Source organism: Ictalurus punctatus, chromosome 4 (assembly GCF_001660625.3).
Source record: "Ictalurus punctatus breed USDA103 chromosome 4, Coco_2.0, whole genome shotgun sequence".
Taxonomy (NCBI): domain Eukaryota; kingdom Metazoa; phylum Chordata; class Actinopteri; order Siluriformes; family Ictaluridae; genus Ictalurus; species Ictalurus punctatus.
The window spans coordinates 15,692,950-15,718,755 of record NC_071284.1 but is presented as its reverse complement, the minus strand read 5'-3'; the positions used below and the strand labels follow the sequence as shown (position 1 = coordinate 15,718,755).

At 40.8% G+C, this 25,806-nt stretch overlaps 1 protein-coding gene across 8 annotated transcripts in view; it reads right to left on the bottom strand.

Annotated features, from left to right (window-relative positions):
- Window positions 1-25,806, bottom strand: part of mef2aa (myocyte enhancer factor 2aa) — a 102,726-nt gene that overhangs the window by 51,238 nt on the left and 25,682 nt on the right. For all 8 annotated transcript variants that reach the window (XM_053678004.1, XM_047153047.2, XM_047153049.2 and 5 more), the window contains 2 exons: window positions 14,421-14,638; window positions 1,369-1,572 (listed from right to left, as the gene is read on the bottom strand). In XM_053678004.1, the coding sequence (XP_053533979.1) occupies window positions 1,369-1,572; window positions 14,421-14,474 (258 nt within the window). In that variant the 5' untranslated portion in view covers window positions 14,475-14,638. The remainder of the gene's footprint in view (window positions 1-1,368; window positions 1,573-14,420; window positions 14,639-25,806) is intronic.

Sequence of the window (25,806 nt, the reverse complement as noted above, 5' to 3'; positions counted from 1 at the left end):
GTGTGCACGCATGTTGCCCTGCCAGCCAAACCAGGATGTATTCCCACCTTCTACCCAGTGTTTCCAGGACTTTATTGTCTCATGTACAAAATATGATTTTTATTTCTTCACATATCCAAAACTGTTAGAAAGCTAGGGTTACAATACAGGGTCATGCACTCCTGGAACAGTTGAGTATGAAAGGCTCAAGGTCACAACAGTGTCCTTAGCAATTATGGGATTCAAACTCTCAACCTTTCTACATCAGGGTATTGTGCTGGTGTTCGGATTTTCCCAAAGTCAACGTCAAGGCTTGGGTTGACCTGGTGGCTCAACGGTTAAGGCTCTGAGTATCTGATCAGAAAGTTGGGGGTTCAAGCCCCAGCACCACCAAGCTGCCACTGTTGGGCCCTTGAGCAAGGCCCTTAACCCTCTCTGCTCCAGGGGCACCGTATCATGGCTGACCCTGCGCTCTGACCCCAACTTCCTAACAAGCTGAAATATACGAAGAAAAAGGATTTCACTGTGCTGTAATGTATATGTGACAAATAAAGGCTTCTTCTTCTTTTCATTCAAAGGTTTGTAAAACAAGCAAGTTCCTTTCTCTTATAATTACTGCTACTGCACCAGCATGATGGCTTTTCATTTAATAAAAATAACAATAGCTACAGAGGAGGGCATTTTTAAAAGGAGCAAGAACAATCTACAACACATGTGGTGTGAAATGCCTATACGAATTAAAAAAAAAAAAAGAGTTATGAATTATCCCTACAATCTTATACAACTAAGAACTTTACACTGTTTATCTGGTATTAAAGTTAGTAGAGCTGTTTTATGGTTAATGCGTTTTGTTCATTTACTCAGAGTGAAGCTGAGCTGAACTTATCAGACCTTGCAGATATCCTGAAAACCTATCAGAACAAGGATGAGACGGAAACAGTTACCAAGCATCCCAACGTCTTTCTGTGCCTAACAATGCTGTGTGAGCTCCTCGTGTCTTTTGGAAACTTATTTTCCAACATCAGCTATAACAATTACGTTACATTAAATAATGATGTGCCCTAAATCAACTTTCAACTTATAATCCACTGCCATAATTATTATTTTTAAAAAATCAATAAATATAACTCAAAGATTTATTTATTTTTTTTAAAAATTTACATAAAATACATAAAAAGCAAACCAATTTCTAATTGGAAAGCTGACATTGGTGATGCAGTACTTCAATAGTTTGTAGTGTTTTACAGTTCATGTATATCAGATTAAGGAAACAAATGTTTAGTCAGCCTGAGAATAGCAGATGAACCACATCCTCACACATTTTTCCATGTGTACTCCTCTGAGCTTGCTATAAGTCAGATGTAAAGCAGCTAATGAAAACCCACTCACCTCCACAATGTCAGAGTTTGTCCTGCTCTCATGAGGCTCGTTGTACTCTGTATATTTGAGCAGGACTTTATCCATGTCCGTGCTGGCATACTGAAAGAGCTTGTTGGAGCTGTTGAAGATGATCAGGGCGATTTCGCAGTCACACAGGACACTGAGCTCATAAGCCTTCTTCATCAAGCCAAACTTCCTCTTGGTGAAGGTGACCTGAGAGACAGGAGGGAATAAAACAATGCAGCATGTAAGGTGAAATTATAACAGCGAGGACAGTTTTGAAATGTCACTTTTAGATTAATGGATTGTTCTAAAAGGACAAATGTCCAACAATCCTCCAATGACAAAAATGTCACTTTCTGAATGAGACTTCATAATATTTTTCAGTACTATTATGTCACCTGGAATCTGTCTCTCTTATCAATCAGTATATATGGCTAAGAGTGTATGCTAATGGTTTGTTGGGCTTTGCTCACCTCTAGGAAGCACTTCACTATTTAAAACTATAGCTACTAAAACTATTATTTTGGGAACTGGACATGAATACTTTGGGACACATGGTGGAAATGACCAAATTACCAAATCTGCTTTAGATATTGTAAGATAAGATAAGATAAAAACTTTATTGGTCCCACACTAGGGAAATTCCCTCGTTACAGCAGCTTAATTATACTAAAAACAGATAAGAACGAACACACATTAAATAGGAATAGAATTGGGGGAAAAAAGTCTTATATATATATATATATATAAAAGAATAGAAAAATAAGAATAATAGTAGTAAAAATAATAATAACGGTAATATGTACACTATGAACACCTCAATGCTTGTAAGGATGAATACAAATATGAATATGTACAGATGAGTAGCACCATGTTTATATACAGAAAAGTGATTAAAGGATTATTGCACATTTAACAGTAGTGAGAGTACCACAAACTGCCTATAGGCTGTGTGGTTTGAAACGTGAAACGATGTCTGTCTGTTTTAAAATGTGTGATAAAGGACTGGGACGGGGATAGGTTTAGGGACAGGCTGATATTCTACAATGCAAAAAAAAAAAAAAAATGTAACAAGTGAAAATTCTTGAATAAAGCCAAATTTATCTAGTATGCCATATTATAAACCAAATATAAGATTATTAAACCTATTCCTAGACATTTTTTTTTACTAATTTCAAGCTTTAAAATATCTACTAAAAGTCTGATAGTGTATAGATTATGTTCTAAACGTCAACAACCATAAACAAACATATTATTTGAAATTAGATGATAGGCTGGTTGATGACATCTACCTGACAGGTTTTTAAACAGTCTGTAGATGGTTTGTTCACTGGAGTGCATATACTGTGGCTTATCCAGATTAAGAAGTGCTGTCTTAGCATTTAATTTAAGTCCAGTCTCATTCTCTTTTGGCCATCGGACAGCAGATCGACCATGCTCATGTCACTGTGGGTCAAAAAGCACAGCTGCATGCATGGCTCCAAGCCTGCACAATCAGGGGAATCACTCTTCCAATGCTCTTGCTCACAGCCCTGTTCTGTAACTGCTGGAACTGTAACGAGTGCACTACTACAGCTCATGCATCAATTCTGTAGTAACCCGAGCCATACCCAGATGACCTATTCTCAGGCTTCAGGCTCTATGAGCTTTGCTATGCTGCTTACCTTTACCTGCAGGATATACAGCAGAAAGCCAGCGAGATCATTCAACCATCGTCTGTCATTCAAAAGGATGTGTCAATTTACAAAAGAAAAAGTTGAAAGGCTTATGAGTAAAAGCTTAGTTCCAGGGCATACTCTACTTTAACATCCAGTGTATGAAAGAAGTGAACTGCAGATTTGCATATGTGATATTGAAGTGACAGAATGACAGCATGCAAAAGTGTGGTAATCTGCTCTCACACAGAACAGGTTGGCAGGGCACATGGCAAAATATCCATGCATGGCAAAGCTGTGGCATAGAAAAGCAGTTCCTTAGGCAAAAAAGGAGTCATAGGGAGTGTGTATGTGTGTACATTTACTTCCGCCAATTTCTTTGACCTACTAAGCAGAGCTAAGTAGATGAGCTGGCTTTGTTCAATTTTAATTGGTCACAGCTTGTGGCAACCCTTTCAATGCAGTATAATCCAACGAGCTAAAGCGCGTCTGTGAAAGCACACGGCACGTGGGTCAGTGCCAGTGGAGTAGGAGTAATGTCACATGTTGCAAATTGCAGGTGATTACAGTGCTCAATGTCCTCCAAACAACACCAATCCTCTCTCATTACTCTGTATTCAAGTGATGGGAATTTAAAGTGATTCACCAGACATATACAAAAACACAACAAGATGGCAATCAAAATCACACAAGGTTTAATATTACAGTTGTCCTCTGTTAGTAACTCGACATTTTTTGTTGAATTGTTCCACGGCACATTTAGACAGGAATGATTATATATTAATATGGATGTGATGCTCATATGGTTTAAATCAGTACAGATATCAATACCCATTATAAAGTAAAGCTGACAGTTTCCATTTCAGGCTCATAGTCATTGTCTCGGTCCAAATCCAATGCAATAGTGCACAGAGCTAAACTAAGAGCTTAATTATGCCAGCATCTAGTCTAGTTAGCTACATACACACTGCACTGCTTAAAAGACTTGCGGTGTGCTAACTGAAATCTTCAATAGATAGAGATGTTTTCTATGTGTATAAAGGTTACAGATGCATTTGGACATCCTGCAAGACCCAGGAGAGGGAAAGTATAGAAACACTGGTTCTGGCTGAGCCAGTAGAGTAGGCAGTCCTTTTGTACCTGAGCAGTCCAGGATGAAGAGTAAGCTGAGAGCAGCAAGAGAGCAGCCTGCACTGCGTGCCTCTTAATCCCAAGACCCAGTAAAAGCATCTCGTTCCCAGATGTCATTAGTCTTGCTTTCTCTTCCCCCAGCAGAAAAACACATAGTTGTGGCAATGCCAATCTGTCCCACATATCACAACACAACACAAAATCTCCCTGGATCAGATCTGTGGGTGTGGGGTGTTAAAAAAAGGCACAGCCGATAGCAACAGAGGAGTAGTGATCAAACGCTCGGTAAGGTAGTGATTCTAGCACATTCATTTGAGGTTCTAGTTGAGGTTTAGATAGGTAGTTAAGTTTTAGGAACCACACTATTGATTTTTTAGTTTGATTGAGACTACAGGTATGCATTGGGACCAGGATTCTGTTGGAAACAACGAAAAAGTTGCGTGAGCTGGAAGTTTTTACTTGCATTTGGGTGCGAGCAAACAGTCAGACATGAAGCTCACAAGACAAAAGAACATGTTCAACAACATGAGGTGCATTTAGAGTTACATGCACATCTCTAGCTCAAGTGATGTATCTGATGTTAAGAAACCTCAACAGTGTTGACAGCGCCGGCATCTCTAGCTCTGGGTTTTCTCAGGAGGAATGGATTCATATGGTGGGGGGGGGGGGGGGACCCACACACACACACACACACACACACACACACACACACACACACACACACACACACACACACACCCCAACACCAACAACAACTTCCAGTTTAGGCCATAAATCCAAATACAGATAGAGCTAGAAGCTGTGTTACACCTCTACTTGGAGCCAATCTAGCAGGCAGAAGCTGGTCATGTCATTGGAAGAACAGTAAAAGCCTGCTGTGATGGACTATGCTAGAACAATGTTCTGTCCAACTGCTGCTCAGCATGGATGGGCCTGCTGAACCAGGACAGAACTTCATTTCACCTGCACAGCAGGTCACTTCAGTGCACGCACGCACACACACACACACACACACACACACACACACACACACACACACACACACACGGGCTGCACGATTATGGCAAAAATGATAATCCTGATTATTTTTGATCAATATTGAGGTCCCGATTATTTATCACGATTATTAATTGATTTTAGTGACAACATATTTTTATTGCGCTTTCACATTTATTGAGTTTTCTCATGCCACAATATAACACACAAGTAGGCATGAGAAAACTTGAGCTGGACAATTATGACAGAATTTAGTAACATAGTGTGAGCCAAGACACATTAATTTACTTCTGATAAACTAAATGTAATATTTGCAGTTAATTTTACAGACTGTATACAAAAAAAAAAACGTTAACCTGTTCCACCTTGTAAACAAATACAATAAACCTCAATGTTCAGTGTTTGAAGTCTGCTTCTCTTAAATATATTTAAAGCTACACTATTAGACATTTTCCACTGTCATGGTTCTGGGCTGGAGACAGTTCTCGAACCGCTCTGTGTATATTGTGTGTATATCTGAATAATCTCATATAGGATGTGATTGGGTTGACTGAGGAAATGAAAAGCAGTGTGAAAGTAACTGTTGCACGGTGTAGTTGCATTTGGAGTTGTAGTTTTTATCCCGATTGTATTATACGACTCCGAACAGGTCACTCGCACCAGTGCATTTCGGGGTTTTGGCACCACAAAATGATGTCATCCCTGCGCCACTCTTTGGTGATTGGCTGTAAGTTTAGGAAGCGCTTGATTTGATGTGCAGCGGAGTTTTCTATGAGCGGAGGACGAACTTTAAACGTTAATATCGCAGTCGATCATGTTCATTTAATCATGGGCAGTCAAAATCGTAATCGCGATCGATATCCGATTAATTGTGCAGCCCTAACACACACACACACACGGCAGACCACACACAGGAAACATCCTCCCAAGCCAGAATATAAAGAGGAAAATATATATATACATATATACATATACATATATACATATACATATATACATATACATATATACATATATATATATACATATATATATATATATATATATATATATATATATATATATATATATATATATATATATATATATATACACACACGACATCAATATCAGCATGGCATATTTCAACCTAATCACTTACACAAATAATAGAAGAGTGCTTCAAACAGTTATGTAGCTGCTGTTTTACAATGCCATGAGGAAATGACCCCATCAAACTTGAACCAAGTCACAGTTTCATGACCCTAATTGCATAAGATACAGCATATATAGGCCATGGCATTGCTTCCAGACAACACCCCCATAGTCACTGGTGACTGGGAAGACAGTGGAAAATAACAGAGATGCACTGTGGTGAACAGAGAAGCACAAGAGAGAAATACACAGACACAACGTCTACATGCATGCTGGTCAGATATGGTTCAGCAAACTTTTGAGGAAAGTTATGAATACTTTCAAAATATAACTAGAGAATATAGTACATCACCATAAATCAATTTAAATATTTTGACACTAATTAAAAAGACATAACCTGTTGTGTGTTTTGAGAAAAGGTTTGAAACTTTCATGTGTCTTGTAAAAGACAGAGGCTTAGAGTATTGATGTTTCAGAGGTCCAAATGTTTTGGTCAATAGGAAGATATATCTTGGGAACAGCTTCATCTGACATCTAAGAGATATTGAGTACTTGAAACGAAGAAGTCTAACTATGAGTCATGTACTGTACGCTAAACTTCTTCCTTGTTCTTTTCTAACTTTGTGCAACCTCTGATAAGGTCACTCTGATGACCTGCAATGCCAGACATACAGTAATTATATTAGCATTTCTCATCTAATTGTATGCCAGGAATGAAAAAGCTGACCTTTTTAGAACTTTTTTTTTCTTCTTCCAAGTGAGCAGCTTTTCAGTGCTAACTCAGTTCCAGCTACAAGCTCCTCTGTTTGCTCTGTCTCTGGTTCACCCAATCTATCGTCTGTTCTTCTCTCTAGTGCCACGCAGCAGGTCTACCTAGATGCCCATCTTGCTTGTGAAGAGGTTTTATGTGAATGAAAATGGATGTGTAACTAGGGGTGATAACAGAAAGACATGGAATAGTGGTAAAGAGAGATAAAAATAAATCCTCTTAGTCCAATGGAAAAGGAAATGGGGATACATTTTGCAAGCCTTGTATGCGATGCTTAAATGTAAGAGCACACGTGCTTGTCTGTGTATGTCTGTGCATGATTTGTGCCTTTGAAAATGACAAGGACTGGCTTGTCAGTCAGGCACTGCATCATAAACTGTCCTAAGGGACGAGAGCCAACATGTAGAACAAGCCATGGTGGGCTACAACAGTCTGGGACAATGAAGGTGCCTGATATATGATATGGGGAAATTGTTGGAAAAGAAAGAAGGGAGAGAAGGAGACGCTACATGTAAATGCTACTTGTAAGTGTTACATGTCAATTCCAGTCTTCATACAGCAGATGCTGTATGAACCTAACTTTCCTCACAGAAGGATAACCTGTCCTAAGAAGCAGAAATAGGAGTCCCTCCTCCCTGTCTGATCAGATCAGGCTCAAATGAATCCACGGGTCCACAATTCATGGCTGGTTTCTGCAGTTATGGATGCCTAGAGGGCCAAACAGGCCAGCTGTGACCATGGTGGGTTGACCTTGGTTTCATAGGTCTTCTTGTCTCTGCCACTCTTAGTTGGTGTGAGTGGGGTAAAAGGGATCTGGATTGCAGTTAAATTAAAAAATAATAATAATTTAATCATGCTGTACATCTGACATTTCTTTATCTTCAGAATCTCTTGTTATCTTTTAGTATTGAAAACACCACAGCCTGGCTCTTTAAATAGGGTTAGTTATTATACCAATAATGTGAAAAAATACTTTCTACCTGAGCATCCTAAATAACAGTGGTACTTTAGTCTCACAAGCCTTACATATAGCTTTATAGACTAAAAAAATGACCAAGAACCTTTTACTTTCACAGAAAGAAACGATTTGACTTTGATTGGCATGACAGATGACCATCCACAGACCCACATGTTTCCACAGCCCTCCAGAAAACTTATGAGAGTAGCTGCTTCAAACAAAAGCTCTTTTTTTCAGTCCAGTGACTATATTTTTCACAAAAAAAGTTCATTGTGTCAGTGTTTTTCCGCTGGAAACAGGTGCAAGGAAGTGCACATGCACAGAAGTGAAGATAGCCAATCAGACTGCAACCTTCATGATTCTGAAGTGTGGCCAGATCAAAAGTACAAAAGTTGGTATCTGAGGTTCAGATCAGTGATATACACTGCATGTCAAATTTGACAGTTTATATAATGGCCACAGGAAATGCTTTTAATTATAAGAAATGTGAGACACATTTGAAGTAAACGGGGTAAACCTTTGAATAAACAATATGGATTCTAACCTCAGTTTAAATCTGAGCAGCCACGTTAACGCAAAGAATCCATAGCAACAATCATCTTCATCTATTATTTTCTCATAGTGCATTTCTCATAGGGCATTATCTCAATCATATCCAATTATCAGCACATGTTTAGTCACAATGTGTTCAAAAGAAAAATCATAAGATAACATTTTTGCTACTGCCATGCGGCACTTGCTAATTAAAATCAAAAGCCACAAGGATGTGGGGGCAAGAAATACATGACCACTCAATGAATGATATAATCGTGATCTGATGCACTTAGATGATTTTGTTTTTGCTATTACAATGAATCATCAGACACTACACAGTCTCTCAGCTAGGAGGGGAGGTGGGGGATGATCTAAATGTTGACATCAGCTAGAAATTACACACAAAAGCCACCTACACTATTTCCCCTCAAAACCTACTACTGCAAGCTAATGTAATTACAATGAAAACAAAACTCGCTTCACTTTAAATAATCCAGTATAAATTAGACATATTGCATAGCCAGCTATCTATAAAACTAGCTAAGACTAGCTCAAACTTTTACGCCGCGATTTCCCCCGCATCTCCCTCAGCCCTCCTTTCTAGATCAAGCATAGCTTAAAACATTAAAGAAAACAGCATCAGCTGAAGAGCTTTTAGAGACTCAAATTGTGTGAGAAAGAAGGGGGATGTGCTTTTCTTTTAAACTGCTGAAAAACAGATGATGTGAGATGGATGTGAGAAAGAGAGACAAAAACAGAGAAAGAATGAGAGTCGTGAGCAAGGGCAAGCAATGCTCTTCCCAACAGCGAAATCATCAAACTTTTAATGACTTGGGCAATTACCCCAGTGAGCCTGCTTAATGGTGTACAGAGGACGTTGTTAGGCAGGAGGATCACACATGTGCACACAAAATTTTATTTAAAAAATATATTTTTTTTAAAGTCTACTGAAAACATACCCAGTATAAGCCCTTTCACATCTTGTCTCAATCACTCTCTTTCTCTCCACTTAAACAGGTTCCACTGCATGCTTTCGCAGAACTGTCCCCTGGAGTCCTTACTTACAATAGCACTTATAATATTATGCTCAGCTATCCATGAAGCAAAGTGCTGTCACTACACAATCTAGCAAACTGGAGAGCTTTTTATTTTTTCAGTCCAGGAGAGGCATCGCTCATTAGAACCTTTTTGAGTCCACTAGAGTAATTAAAACCCACTTGATTGCAGGAGCTAATTTAATAGCACATTTCTGCCCAAATATTCCATGCTGTCCAGACAAGACAGGTGCACGTCATCATCGAGGCTAGTAATTACAGGCTTTGAGAGCTTGAGAGGTAAATCAGAGCTCAAAATGTGGGGAAAGACGGACGGGCAGAGGAGAACGGAGGAGGGAGAAACAGGGCTTGTTACAGGATAATTCTGCTCTCCTGCACTATTATGGCAGATATCCGCCCCTGCACAGCTTGGCAATTAGCTTGTCAGGACCAAGCGACGCTGTGAGGCTCGCCGGTTCCTTTCGTTCCCTTCTTTTCCTCCTCTTCCTCCTCCAGGATGTATGCAAGGGGCAAAGAGGGGAACATTCCTGAAGGATGGGGTGGCATGCATGACACAGTCTACACCTCTCCATTTTTAATATGGTGTGAGTACACAGTGTGGAGCCAAGAAGAGAGGAAGAGACTCATCTGGCATCAGCACAACATACTGCAATACTGTTAGGGTTATACTCAGCCCACTCAGAGGCAAAACAAAGCCAATGGCTCAATCCGTATCGACCACACAGGTTACCAAAAAAAAATTTTTAATGTAAAAAATAAATAAATAAAAATAAAAAAATTTTAAAAAATTAAAGGCAGAATGGAGCACTAAATGTCTCCCTGAAACCTGCAAACTGCAACAATATCATGAAATATAGTGCAAAAACAAAACTGGGTCCCATCTTGCTCTTGAAGAGGAACCATTTGGTTCGACAGATTTCACAATTACGCACTGTTCAACCCCTGTCAGGCTCTTCCATATAAATCCTAACAGGTCAACCAGGCTTTCTAGAGCACGTCCCATAATGCTGGAAGAAGCAGTGTGCAGCATTGCCAGTTTATTTAATTAGCCTACTTAAGATGCTTTCTCAATTCAGTGCTCTGTGTGCAGACTGGTGACAGTGCACATATACAAATAAAGATTTAAACTGATTTCCACAATGAGCCTAGTATGCTAATAACCAGTGTTAGAGAAACAACAAAGTTCATTTTCTGTGGAAGAATACACACAAACACACACACACACAAACACACACACCCCATAATAAAGGAGTTTGAGGCATCTCCATCTAGTCTCCAGTGAGAAGTCATCTCCAACACCACTGATAACCTCTAACTATGATGCAGATGCTGACATTTGAAATCTGCTGGATGCAATAGCTATTAATTACAAGTCAGTGAGCACTGTGTGTAGAGCTATGGTTACATGCTGAAATAATATGTTCTCTATGATGACTCGCAAAGTGGTGCATTTTAAACAGCCACTCCCTGCCACTTCAGCTCATATTTTCAATTAAATTATACTTCAAACTCCTGACTCCAGCATAAATGAATACATTTCATTAATTCAGCACAGGGCTACAAAGTGATTTTACACTAACTTTTTTTTCCTCTGCTTGTATTTCTCTGTAGTGTTTTTTTTGTTTTTTTGCTGATGTTGTAGGCCAGGGCAGAGAGCGCTGATGCTCCTCACAGCCGTCTCTCTGTCTGCCTGCCTCCGTGTTTGGATCCCACCCAGCGCTGGTGTTATGCTGATAATTGGCCTGTCCTGTAAATTTGGAGTTTCTCACTCGAATGAACTGCAAGCTCCACACTTGCTGTCGGAGAGAAGGGGATGAGCAGGAGTGATCCGGAGGGCGGGAAGGGGGAGAGGGGTGCAACTGGCTGTTATGCTATCACCCTCAGGAGAGTGAGCAAAGACCTCAATTAGCTTTCCGCCAGCACGGCAAGAAAGTTCTTTTGCTGGCAAGATGGTGCAAATGATATTTTGAGAGGGTGTGAATGGGGCGCATCCAGGTTCTGACACGGTACTTCTTTTTCCATTATCGTTTCCTTAAACAGGAGCCCTCGTAGTCTTCGAAAAAGCTGCACATGCAGTATAATGCCTGAATCACATAGAAACCTCTATTGCTGAAGGATGCAATGTTTTACATCAGCCCAACCCAAAAACTCATGTACGGCGTGTTCTCTTTATAAGAAAGAGCACTGAGGAGTAGTTGGTGGAGACATCCGTGAATGAAAGGGATGTGTGTGGGAGGCAGTGGTGGAGCAGTGCAGACTGAGCTGGCTTGCGCTGTTTATATTTAGCGTGCGCAGACTAGGGTGAATTCCAGCCTGTCTCTGTGGCTGGCCAGAGTTGGCACTTTTTTTTTTTTTTGCAAGAGCGCAAGAGAGAGACAAGAGACAGACAGAGAAAGAGACAGAGAGAAGGATGCTGTGTGTCCTGCTGACCCTCCCTGCTAATGAGAGGGTGCTGTGGTGCAGTGGCCACTCCTAATTACTAGCAAGCAGCTGCAACCACTGGGAGTGCAGGGCCCCCTCTGGGCCTGAGCCCTCCACTGAGGATAGAGAGGAGAAGAGACGGGGGGGGGGGGGGGGGGGGGGGGGTAAGAGAAAGAGAGAGAGAGAGAGAGAGAGAGAGAGAGAGAGAGAGAGAGGCTACACTCAGAGTCAGCCCTCTTCACCTCATTCACCTCTTGCTAGCCTCCGCTCCCATCCTGGCTGGCTAACACCAAGCTTTCTGCTGCCTCATCAACTTTCCAAGGGACTCAAATTGTAGGGTGGCGTGTGGAAGCCACGTCTGTATATATATATCTCTGTAAACGTGTCCTGGTCCCGTTTTAACGACTGTCTGTGTGGTAGGTGTAAGATGGGGCTGGCTAGGAATCTTACAGAGGAATGCTGGAGCAGTCATTTTAGCCCTTGCACTACTGAACTTGACAAGACCAGTAATCAACTTGCCTCTCTGGTCATTCAGTTTTGCCTTTTGTCTATATGCAAATAAGTACTTCTAAATCCCTAGTTAACTGACTACAGAGTCATGCTTATGCCCTAAATGGTTTAGCTCCAGCATCAATTTCTGATGTAGTAAAGCTGTGTCTCAAGCACTTCGCTGGCCTACTGTTACTGTTAAACCCTACATTCATAGTAAAAGAGTTCCTGAAGGGTTCTTTGCTTCCTGAATACATTTTGGAATCCCATCTGAAAGGGAAACATTCTGTTGTATCGTTCATTCAAGAACATTTAAGAGTTTCTCTTTAAATCAAACCAAAGAACAGGTTTTCAGATTTTTCTTTTTTTCTAATATTGCATAATCACTCGAAGCTCTGCCAGTACAAGTTTCTTATATGGCCTCTAAACTCCCGATGACATTAGACAAAACATTAAATATTTACCCAAACAAAATAAAAAGGCAAGAATTACAAATAATGAAAATATTTAAGAACATTTTTTTTTTAGATTTTATTGTCATGTGTTGACATACTCGTAAGGAATCATACATTTATTTGAATTTGATTATGTGCTGTATAATATATTAAATACATCATTATATTACATACATTATAATAATTATAATTATTATGTTATACCTTATTATATTATATAAATATCTTATTGTCCTTCAGTCTTTCAGTGTAAACTTTTTAAAAGAAAAAGTGCTGGATAGACATACAACAGACAGACAGGCAAACAAATCGCTAACTAAATAAAATAATTATTATATTATAATTAATATTTATAATAATATATAGATAATTATAATATTCAAATTCTTATAAGGGATGCATGGTGGTGCAGTTGGTAGCATTGTCATCTCGCAGTTCCAGGGTCCATGGTTGGAGCCTGAGCTCAGGTTACTGTCTGTGTGGAGTTCTGCATGTTTCCATGTTTCAGGTTTTTTCTCCTCCTACCACCTCCCAAAAAGATGGTTGTAGGTGGATTGGCAATGCTAAATTACCCAAATGAGTATGCAAATATGTGTACGCATGTTGTCCTGGTGTACCAAATAAGGTGCATTCCCAAGTATATGTTTTCAACATTTTTGCAAGGGTTTCTTCTTGGTTCTCCAGGTTTCCTCCCAGCTCCCAAGAACATGTCAGGAGGCGGATTGGTTCTACTAAATTGCCCCTAGCTGTGAATTTGTGACAGGTGTGTACATGGTCCCCTGCTATGTATTTCTGTACCATTTAGGGTGTATTCTTGCCTCACGGGGCAGTGTTCCTGGGATAGTCTCCAGACCCGCTGCAAGCCTGACCAGGCTAAAGCGCTTACTGAAGATGAAGGAATGAATAACAACAACTATTATTATTATTATTATTATTATTATTATTATTAATCTGGTCAGATATAAAGATATGTCCTGGTCAGGGTTGCAGTGAATTTGGGAACACTAGTCACGAGGTGGAAATACACCCTAAATGAAATGCCAATACAACACAGGGCAACATACACACACATTAATACACTCATTCACACCTAGCAGAAATTTAGCATAACCAATCTACCTACTGGAATGTTTGAGAGGTGGGAGGAAACCAGGGTACCTGGAGAAAATGCATACAAAAGACACGAGAGCATATGCACAGAAACTCCACACTGACAGTTACATGAGCTCAGGATTGAACCGGGTACTGCATGGAGGCAACGCTTCCCACTACACCACCAAGCTACCCTACTGTTATTACTGCAATTGTAGGCATTATTATTTCAAAAATCTCTTCAGTTTAAAATTTTTATGCATTCAGGTCTAGATTCGAGTTCATTTTCTGTGCATATCTATTAGAGTCATGACTGTTCACTGTCATTAAGGTAAAGGATGAAAGAGAGAAAAGTTGAAAATGACATACCTGGCGGTTCCTCTCATCCATAATCCGGGTGATCTGGATCTTCTTCCGTCCCATCTTTGCGTCCTAGTCAGTCTCTCTGGTACCCAGAGAATATCAGAAAAACACCCGCGCTTGTCTTCCTTCGCTCCACTAGCACATTGTACACTCTCTCTTCCTCTCTCGATCTTCCTCTCTTTCAGCCTCTCCTTCACTTTCTCTTGAAGTGCTTGCACCACTATCTGCAGAGAGAGATAGAGCGAGATTGAGGGAGAGCGAGAAAGAGGGAGAGAAAGAGAGCAGGAGTTAGTGACATTCGAACTCATAGGAAGTGCTGCAAGGCGGATGAAAGGAGGCGAGCACTCTATTGGCTCTATTCTATTGGCTGCCATTCGTGGAGAGGATATGAGAAAGAGGCCCATGATAATATCTTTTCTGCACACCTGCATCGCAGAAAACAGCTGGGACTAAACACAAAGCCACTAATACGGATAAGTAACAACACAACACAACACAACACAACACAACATGAGTGTACTCATCAGCACCCTCTCACACACTCCAGCCATGCTGTGCAGCTCAATCCTGGCAGAGTGGGCTTAATAAGTAACGCAGATATGGGCAAGAATAAAAACGAAAACTGGAATGCAATGCTTTCTGCTGTCTGATGGCCTAGCACTTGATTAAGTGGGAAGTGAGATCTTGTAATCAATATGACACCAGAAAGCAGATCAGATCATCCGTCTGGTTTCAGAATGTATACTACCCCGAGACTGCCTTCTTGTGTTATGTGTTTGCTGTGCGAGTTTTTTTTTGTACTCAGTTCCCTTCCTTGGGTCAGGTTTGTCTCCCACTGTCGTGCTATAGGAGATAAACACACACACACACACGCCTCCAGAGACAACCTCATTCTCTCTCTCCTGCTACCAGCTCTTGCGCTTAAGATGATTAAGAGTGCGCCCAGTCTCAGGCTGATATTAGCCTTAAATCCTCAGGGCCCTGGATGAGGCAATTCACACTGTGGGCCCGTGCTTCAGAGCACGCTTTGCCCCCAGAGAGCCCACCGTCTGCCCCTCCTCTCTTGCCCTTGCTCCTAGTGCCAACCTGCTCACAAAGAACCCTGCCGCGGAGGCATTCATCATCCCTGTCCAAATAGAAAATGCCTAGGTAAACACATCTCTGATCAGAGAGTCGCAGCCGAGAAAGCTGGAGAACACTCACTCTACTCCAGAGATGGAGAGGTGGCATGAAACACAGCCGTCCTGTTCTTTGTGGTTGTGCCCTGGAAGAATGTGATGACCAGGAGGATTGAGAGGGAGCAGAGGCACAGAGGACCAATAATTAGCAGGTTAAAACATAGACGGTGTCTGGGTGTCCATGAGTCACCGTGTGAGCTTCAGCACTGCTGAAAAGTTTCGCAGGAGGTCACGTCCCTGGGAACTCGCAGTAGGAAACTGTTATCACTCCAGAGCCAAATGAGAAATTTCCCTACGGCACATCTCAATGGGCAACAGTGTTATTTATCAGTACACCATGTTCTACACAGCTCACACAGGAGTGTCATAGTTCTGTGTAAACATTTGTATAAATTTATGAACTCGATTTATTTTTGCAATTTGTGAAGAAAGTGGGCTAATAGATAAACATTTTTTTTCGGGGGGGAGGGGGGGGGTTGCATTTTTTGAAGTTGTACTCAGTATCTGCACTAAACAGTGTGAAAGCAAAGGTTCTAAAATATATTAGGCCAAGGTGAGGCGACTGGTCTAGGCTGGACATTTTTGAAGGATTCCATTAAAACCACCATGCATTCATGCATGTTGCGATAGTAATTCTCCACCAAGTTTAGTGCACTTCAAAATCACATAAAAAGCGGCAGCTTCGTAACGTATTGGAAGAACATCCATATAGTTGTGTTAAGCTGCATAAGTTGAAGTTTTTCCAATGGTACACCAACGTCTTTAAAATCAGGCACTTGTTTTTAAGCCAGAAAAAATCTGAGAGAATAAAAATCTAAATATGAGACTATATAAATGAGAAACAAATATCTAAAAAGAGTCCAATATATCGTGAATATATTTGAGCTAATCAAAGCTCTCTAGCCGTGACAGTTTTGCGCTTATCCAAATACAGCAGCACAGCTTACAGCTCTAACCTGTACTTGAGTGCCGTCATGGCCATCTGTAAGTCTGTGAGCACAATGCATTGTGTCATGAAATTTTGTCAGTATAATGGTAGCTGACATGCTTCAGTCCTGTGGCTGGTGCTGAATAAAGGGAGCGCCCGTTCTTAAAGGGACTTCGGCATGTTCCTCTTCGTGCGTCTGCGTTTGGATAATGCATGATGAAGCAGCAAGATGGCAGCTATTCGGCCCTGCACTCTGCTTTCACTCGGGTAGTCTCGTGGCTTCTACCTCAGAAAATGGACTGTTCACCAGTGCCTTCATGGCTCCTTCGATTTCTCTCTTCATTTCAGAGCGATTCACTCGAGCTATGCTTCATACACCCACTCGTCCTAACACATTCAAGTCAAGGGCATCTGCCTGAACAAACTGTAAAACAGTGTCTCAGCTATGAGCAATGGCCTACCCTGAAACTTCTAATCTATTGTCAAATATTACAATGAGCACAGGGAGGATTAATAAAACCAAACACTGGCACTAATGATTAAGTATGCAAACACAATAATGTACATAGCCTGCTGAATGTGCTGTGTATTCTCCAGTTCCCCCTCACTGTGCCAGCAATACACTGCCCTATCATCAGCCAAAAGGCCACGATCCACTGCGCAAGACGTTTGAATGAGTAGTAAAAATGCCCTTACTTTCGTGAGGCATCATTCAATACATTTGATTAACGACAATGACACGTGTCACATTTGAGATACACAGAGCTTGTCAAGTGGAAACCAGGGACCTGTAGAGTCTGTTATGTTATTTATGTGTCTAGCAGTGCAGCTGACAGGACAGCAAGTCAAGAGCTTATAAAAGGTTCCTGAGCTCTAGATTTAAATGATAGTTGAGTAATCATGTTGCAAAGTATATATATATATATATATATATATATATATATATATATATATATATATATATATATATAACTACTGATAGCCTGCTGTTGTAATCTTAAAGTGCTAAAAAACAACAAGAACAACTGTACAGTATAATAGGAGACCAGTTTTCATGTGTGTAATGAGAATTCAAGCTAACAGTACAGTATAAGCAACATTAATGCTTTCTATTAAACTGTCCTGTTAATACAATCTGCTACACACTTTGAATGCTGATCCAGAAACCTTCTGCCTTCCTGTTCTCTGTTTAGAAGTATCTGATGAATTTTTTCTGTTCTGTGGTCATTTTCAAGGCTCATTACACACGCACACACGCGCGCACACACACACGCGCAAAACTCTTTAACACTCAACTTTCTACTTCACAAGATGTCTTTCTACATCAATGCTGCTGTGCTTTCGCTTAACTAAGTACTATTTACCAAGAGAATCAGTTCCAAAAGAAATGCACACTATTACTCAATATTGTCCACACATACAGTAATTTGTCACAGGTGATTATCAGACAGCTGCGATTTAAAAGCTGAAGCAGGTTCACTGGGCTGTTAATATAAAAGTCACCAGGATTCTTTTACTTGATTAATGTCACAACTTGAGAAAGAAAAAAAGAAAAAAAAGAAAAAAGAAAAAAAAATTCCAATATGTTATATTTGAGTGGTGCATATTAAATCAGCCTGAGTGGATGCTAGGGGATCTTTCCAGACTCAGGAATATGAGGAGATGCGGAAACGGTGGCTGAACTATGCAAAATACAGTACAGTGCAGAACAAAAACTGTTATATAACTTTAATACTAGCGCAACTCACAGTCACCTAGCATTTAACCACTTCGAGTGAAAATGAAGACGCTACACAGACACGTCGTTACGTGGGACATGAGAACATCAAAGCTCATAGCTGAAATCTGAAGTCAACTTTATGCATGAAAACAGGACACATCAGCGGAGATATTATCAGGAGTTCTGTAAAATCTAAATTCCCACTGGCCTGCACCAATGACACCAGTTTAGGAGGCTAGCTGGGTAAATTTCAGTTTAGTGTGTGCCAACCATGGGTTTTAGGTACCATGAAAATTGCTCGGCTTTTCCCGGTGTTCATCGCCATGGTAAGTTGCGCTCCATGGCTAACCTGCTCTGGGGCAGGTTATGTTCTGGGTAACAGAACTCAATCAGCTGTGAGCAAAGTAACATAAGTGGCGCAACTAATTCTAATTCTCAGCGCAAACTGTAAGAAGAGCACTTTGTGGAAAAAGAGTTTTTAGGGATATACAAAATCCACTGGCTTTCCCCTGATACTTACTTGCATGAAAAATATAGGATTTTCCGCAGATGGAATCTCATATCTTTGTTAACGTCTTGAGCCATCCAAAAAAAATGCGACACACTGAAGCTCTTACTGTATGTATTGCTTTGCATTTTCCATCCATCCATCTTCTATACCGCTTAATCCTTTTCAGGGTCACAGGGAAACCTGGAGCCTAACCCAGGGAGCATCGGGCATGAGGCAGGGTACAACCTGGACAGGGTGCCAATCCATCGCAGGGCACAATCACATACGCACTCACACACCCATTCATACACTACGGACACTTTGGACATGCCAATCAGCCTACCATGCATGTCTTTGGTCTGGGGGAGGAAACCGGAGTACCCGGAGGAAACCCCCACAGCACGGGGAGAACATGCAAACTCCACACACACAGGGCCATGGTGGGAATCGGGGGAATGTGGGGCGAACGTGCTAACCACTAAGCCACCATGCGCCCCTTTTCTAATATACTTTCACAGATTTAAAAAAATAAACACATTTATTAAAATATTTTAAATGAAGTTACATGAAATGCGTTGGTATTATACATTTTCAATCTGTTTATTCTCATTGTGAGCCTGAAAAACATAAACTTGGGCATTTACACAATCAGCAACGCTCCGCCAGCAATTTTCCTGAGCTTTGGCAGTCACAACGGTGTTGCTTTTTGTGGTTAGTGTAGGTTTAAATTCCTCATATTTCTGCATAATAATTTCTTGCTTTTCAACTGGATTCAACTATGCTGCCCCCCGTTGAATGCTACTGATTGTTCGCTGCCGATGTCACACTTTTTGGTGCACGTGATTATTGACTAATCATAGCTTAAGGATAAAACCCTGGGTTGACAGAGAAAAAGTTTATAACCTGATACCAATAAAAGCCTGGTTGGATTGTTTTGGTTTTGTCAATTCGAAACTAACCCCATAACCCTGAGTTTGCTCTCCCACCCAGTACTCACTTATTTTTATAGTCCGTTATAGTGCTTATAACTGAATTGTAGTTCTTTTGAGGCTTTTTGCCTTGTTAATTGGGCTTCTGGACAAACTGGCCGAGCAAACTGGAGCTTCCACTTGGTCAGTGGGCTAGCTAATGACTTTATCCAGTCCTGATACTGCACCCAGCCCAGCATTTCTGTAAGGTGTTCACCAAATGTTTGTAGAGATGGTGATCAATACACTGGGAACATTTCTCTGAAGCAGACACTGTCTGTGTTTGAGATGAAAATCAAGGCGTATGGAATATGCCACACGTACTGAACCTGACCTGGCCTGCACACAATCAAATATGTAACTGAGTGTGTGAGACATGCCACAAAGTTTCCTGCCTTGTCAAAATTTACTCCCTCTGATTTTTGTAATGAAAAAGTTTCCATGTTCTCTGCTGAGTACATTATGTAGGTGGCTAGTTAGGTGTTATTTCTAGTAAAATAAACGCTGAAGAAAAGAAAGCCAACACTGGGAAGTTAAGTCATGAACTCATTACTTGTTTTACTTGCTTTACAACTGTATTGTAACCCTTCTATCACAACTCCTTCTATCTGCGTGTAAAGGTATCTTATTAAAATAAAAACAGGACTATTAGGCTTTTAAAAGTATTTAATAAACTGAAATTAACCGTTTCCATGTGGTGTAAATGATGAACTGATTGATTAATCGAAGAGAAATGAATTAGTGAAGAAAAGAGACAGCTCACTGACGGATCTTATAATCAGGTGAACACCCTTGTTTCAAACCCTGCGTTAGAATTGTGAGTATTGTAACTAAGGTGTCAGGAGAAAAAGGTCCAATATACACACACTGTCCACTTTAAAAAGAACACCTGTACACCTGCTCTAGAGTTTACAGAGAATGGTGCAAAAACACAGTGAGTGAGAGACAGTTCTGTGGGTAGAAACAACTTGTTGATAAGAGCGATCAGAGAAAAATGGTCAGATTGGTTCGAGCTGCAAGGAAGGATATAGTAATTCAAATAAGCACTCTTTATCACTGTGGTCAGCAGAAAAGCATCTCAGCACGCACAAAACATCGAGCCATGTGGTGAATGGGCTACAACAGCAGAAGACCATATTGGGTTTCACTCCTGTCAGCCAAGAACAAGAATCTGAGGCTATCATGGGCACAGACTCAACAAGACTGGACAGCTGAAGGCTTGAAAAAGACCAGGTAATTTTTTCCTAATCTTCAACTGTCCAGTTTCGATGAGCCTGTGCCCATGATACCCTCAGATTCCTGTTCAAACAACCATGCCATGTGAACATGTGATGTGAACATTAACTGCAGCTCTTGACCTGTATCTGCATGATTTCATGCACTGTGCTGCTGCCACACGATTGGCTGACTGGATAACTGCATAAATGAGCAGGTGTTCCTATTAAAGTGGACAGTGAGTGTAAATATAAATCCCAGTAGGGGTGTGTGTGTGCGCAAGAACACAATTATCTGAAATAGGAGACTTGGGCCACGTGTTAGTTGACTACACGCTCCTCTGTGTGTGTGTGTGTGTGTGTGTGTGTGTGTGTGTGTGTGTGTGTGTCACTTTCTCTCTATCCCTCTCTCCTTTTTCTTCTCCCTGTAGGACAAGGGGGAGTGGGAGGCTGATTCAGGGGTCAAGCCTTTCACACTTAATAAAACACTCTGCTACCACTATAATTACCACACAAGCACACACCATACACTTGTATACACACAGACCATACAGCTTCAAACTGCAAAAACCTTTACACAAGACCCCACCATCTCACAGTTGTACAAACCTGTTATTTTGCACAGGGCTGCCCTAATCCCCTTTAAGTCCTTTTAGGACTTTAGTGGTTTGTAATGGGCTACATACGAAACAAAACACCAGAGTTTTGCACTTAAACCTTTTCATTGGGCTAGTAAAGCAAACAAGCATTTTAATTTAAAAGCATTAATATTACCTTTTGAATAAAGACTCAATAGATACTAATAGTGGATTCCACTTCAATAATAATAATAATAATAATAATAATAACTTTCATGACATTTTACCTTTCTTATCCTAGTGTTTCAGCATTTCAGTCATGATTTGATTTGGGATTCATTAATTTCTGGCACAAAATGGCTCAAAGTGCTCATCCTACTTTTGACGAGATTAAACAATACTTTGGCAAAGCTGATAAAACATGATGTGATGCTTATGTACTCCCCCCCCCCCCCCCAAACTGCTGATTCCACATAAAATGGCAGAAAACTTCTCAAACTTGTGTTTTTCCCCTCACATCTGCTAATATCGTACATGATGCTTTTAACTGTTCAGGAGAGTACCTAAACACATTTAAGAGCTACTGACACTTTGAGTCAGGGTGGGTAAAGGATTTCAGGGTGTCTTATCAGAAGGAGAAAAAAAAACACTGTCATTGTAGGGAGGCTGCCGGGATAAACATGCCAGCTGTCCCATAACATAGCTAGCTAGCCAACATAGCTATGAAGAGGATCTGCAGTTTTTGAATGCGTACTGAATCGATCAGTCGATTGTCAGTATAACTGAAAATGAATCGTCTGCATGAAGCACAGACACAATATTACTGATGCAGAGGACTGAATAGGTCCCCTATTCAGTCCTCAAAATGGCAGCACTTATACAGTTTGTAGTCACAAGAAATGCAAGAATACCCAAGCATTACAAAAGGAGGAAAATAAACAAGCCAATTCATGAAAGTGAAAGGAACACAAAAAGAGGCACAATTGTCCTCCCAGTCCCTCATTTCTCCTACTTGTAGGTTGCGGCCAGAATCTTGTGCACAACCATGACACTGGCACTTCCTGTGGAGTTCCACATCACAGGCCATGGGCAGAGCAAAGCGCTCTCCTACATCCTGCTTTCCCACTTCCTGTTTTTCAGACCGCTAAAGATGACCACTAACAGGCAGCCATACATAAGACGGAAAGAGAAAGGAGAAAGACAAAAAGCAAAAAGGCAACACGCCTGTGGGACAAGCATCCGTTCTGATCCTTCCGCTTGTTATCTTCCTGCCTGTAGAGTCAGAGACTAAACACCACAACCCATCTCTGGTGGATTCTCGAGCCATGTTTTGCTGTGTTTACAACCTGGGCTGGGTTTTCTCTGCCATGCTTTCACTTGTTTGACGACAAAAAAAAAATAAAAATGGGGGAAAAAGGCCGACCTTCCCTTATGTTGGCCTTGGCTGATAAGCAGCAAAAACATGCCCTGGCTTACATAACGGAGAACTGACATGCAATAACAGCAAGAGACCAAAGAGGTACTTTTTGAGTTAGTCAACTGCCGAGATAACTCAATTCAGCAGACAGGAATGCATGTCTGAGTGTGGTAAAGTTCAAATCTGATGATGAGATCCTCATATGACTGCATACCATCATAAGGAAAACTGAAATAAAAAGCTAACGTTACATGGCTGCCATCACAGAAACATATCACGGAAACGGTTATTTTTATACTGCGCTAGAAAACTAATAACACACAAGAGAAATGCTCTGACCAAGTCAGTTTAAAAAAAAAAAAAAAAAAAAAAAAAAAAAAAAAAAAAAAAAAAAAAAAAAAAACATATAGCACTTTCTGTAGACTGTAAAAAGTCTGTAAAAGTGTTTTAACACATCTGTTACATCTGCAGTTTGACGGCCCATAGGTGTAAAGAAATAACTGTGATACACGCAAAAGTGTGATATTGGGTTGGACAATTTATACTGTTCGTGTTTTTTCACACTTTTCACACTTGACCAGCTTCAAGCTACAGCTCAGCAGGCCGAAATACAGGAAGGAAGTGTCAGTGATCAGCGCAGCTTTGTAGATGATGGTAAAAAGACATTAAGACAGTCTGAAGACGGCAGACAACGAAACTGAAGACACTGTCTTCAATTGAAGAAAATGTCTCTTCTCGACATTTTCACACAGAGAAAAGGGACAAACGCACAGTTCTCTTTGTGAGTTCAGTGCTTCTTCCTCAGTAGGCCTGAAGCAAGGCCTCAGCTCCCACAGGTAGCACTACTGATGTTAATCTAACACTAGCCTGATCCTACTGGATCCTACTTTTCTCCATTCTAATCTCTCTTGCTCGATGTTGTTCCTCCCTTCATTAACTCTCTCTCCCGCTCGCCTCCTTCCATTCCTCATTCCCTCACCTGTTTCCAAGGCAACTAATGAGATATAATTAATAAGATCTACCGAATGAAGGGGATGGCTGTGTGCAGAAATGAGTGAGACAGAGGCTTCAAACAGAGAGTGTGAACTCAGGCGGAACAATGTAAAAGCGCCGCGTCAATCTTCCGCATTTAGGCCTGTTCACACGTGTTCACACAACTCCCTGTCACAAATGTATCTGAATAGAATGTTAAAAGCCATGGAATTCAAGCACAAGATTTAACAGGATGTGAAACGAAAAGAACATTACTGTCCTCTCTTCAGATTTTCTGGAGTGTATTAGAATCATCGCATTAGGGTTAAATGAGTAATGAAGTTTGTGTTTGACGTCTATTATATCAGAAGCTCTACAAAGAGGTGTGAATTCTTGCACTTCAGATCTTTAAAAATCAGTGAGAAATATGTTAACAGTATTTTGTTTACAAGGGTCAAAGGGGACATTCTGAGAAAAAATATTATTTTAGCGAGAAATCAAGAGAATCTATTATGAGGTCAAAATTCCTCATTCTTGCACACGTGATGCTGCCTACGATATCTTTGCTTCTTTTAGAGGAATCGTGATTTCATGTAAGTGTGGTGGGTGTTGCTGAGGGAAAGGGGAAGGATGAGGTATGGTCCAAAATAGCACGGTTTCATTTCTCCAAAATGGACAGAAATGGGTCCTGACAGCATTTCCTCACACAGAGGCTGTGTCTATTATGGAGGAAATCTTCGAAATCTGCCTCAAACCTAATGGTTTCACGAGGCAGGGCTTGAATCCTTCCTTGTTGTTAACACAGAGGTGTGTCTGAGAGCTAGAGCCTTTTGTTGTCAGGAACCCGTAGCAAAACACTGACAGCTACACCTGCGCATTCCAGAGCAAACTTCCCATACCAGGTAAATGCAATGTAAACATAATCCTTTACTGAGCTGTGGGGAAGAATTGTGGTGGTTTAGCCATATTCAGGAGGTAGACGGAAGCTGTATGTGTTTCTTGCCAAGGCCATCACTAGGGCTGTGAGGGTGGCTGTGACAACCGCACCACCACGGTGGTAGTTTGCCACCACCTACCATATAGCAAGAGATTTTATATCAATACACATATGGGGTATACCTTATATGGTGTTGTCTGTTAGTCTGGCGTGGGTTTGTTTGAGCGTGGCAAAATCCACTCAGGCGAATTCTGCTATTTCACTTCAGGTTCTGCCGCTGTGGTGGATCTTGTTGGGAAACCAAATATTACATTGGCGATCTGGGAACATTTTTGATTCATGCCTAATGAGAGAAGTGAACCAATACATTTGGATGAAGCCACATCTTGGCTTTGTGGGGAAAAAAAATAAATAAAAAAGTGTTAAACGGGCAAACACTAGCCTACAAATCTCAGGAGCCATCTCCAGGCATGTCACATCCAGCCGTGTTTTTTATTTATTTATTTTATTTAATATTTAGATTTTTAACATATTATTTAGGTTACCGTCCTACTGGGATTTAAACGTTTTATAGGCTCGTGGTATACTCCATTTTAAAAAAATAAAATAAAGTATTCGTTAGAGAAACATGCAACCGTGTTTCACTTCTTCTCTTTTCCCCTTGCAGGTCAATTACCATACCGTATCCCATAGCGCCCTCAGGCTGTTTCTCATTGCAACAACACGACATAAGGTTGTGTTGAGTTGTTTCACTGACGGAAGTGCTCAAATAATCGCACTCAAAAAGCTGCCACCGTCACAGCCCTAGCTATCACACTGATCATCTCTTTATCAAGAACTCGGATCTCTCACGCAAGCCTGCCAACAGGGTGAATTTGTGTATCCTAAATTGTAGGCAAAAAGGTATGCATGCACATGTGCGAGTGTTTACAGGCAAATGTGTGTGTGTGGGAGAGGGACAAAGTGAATATTTTGTTTAGTTCCTGTGAC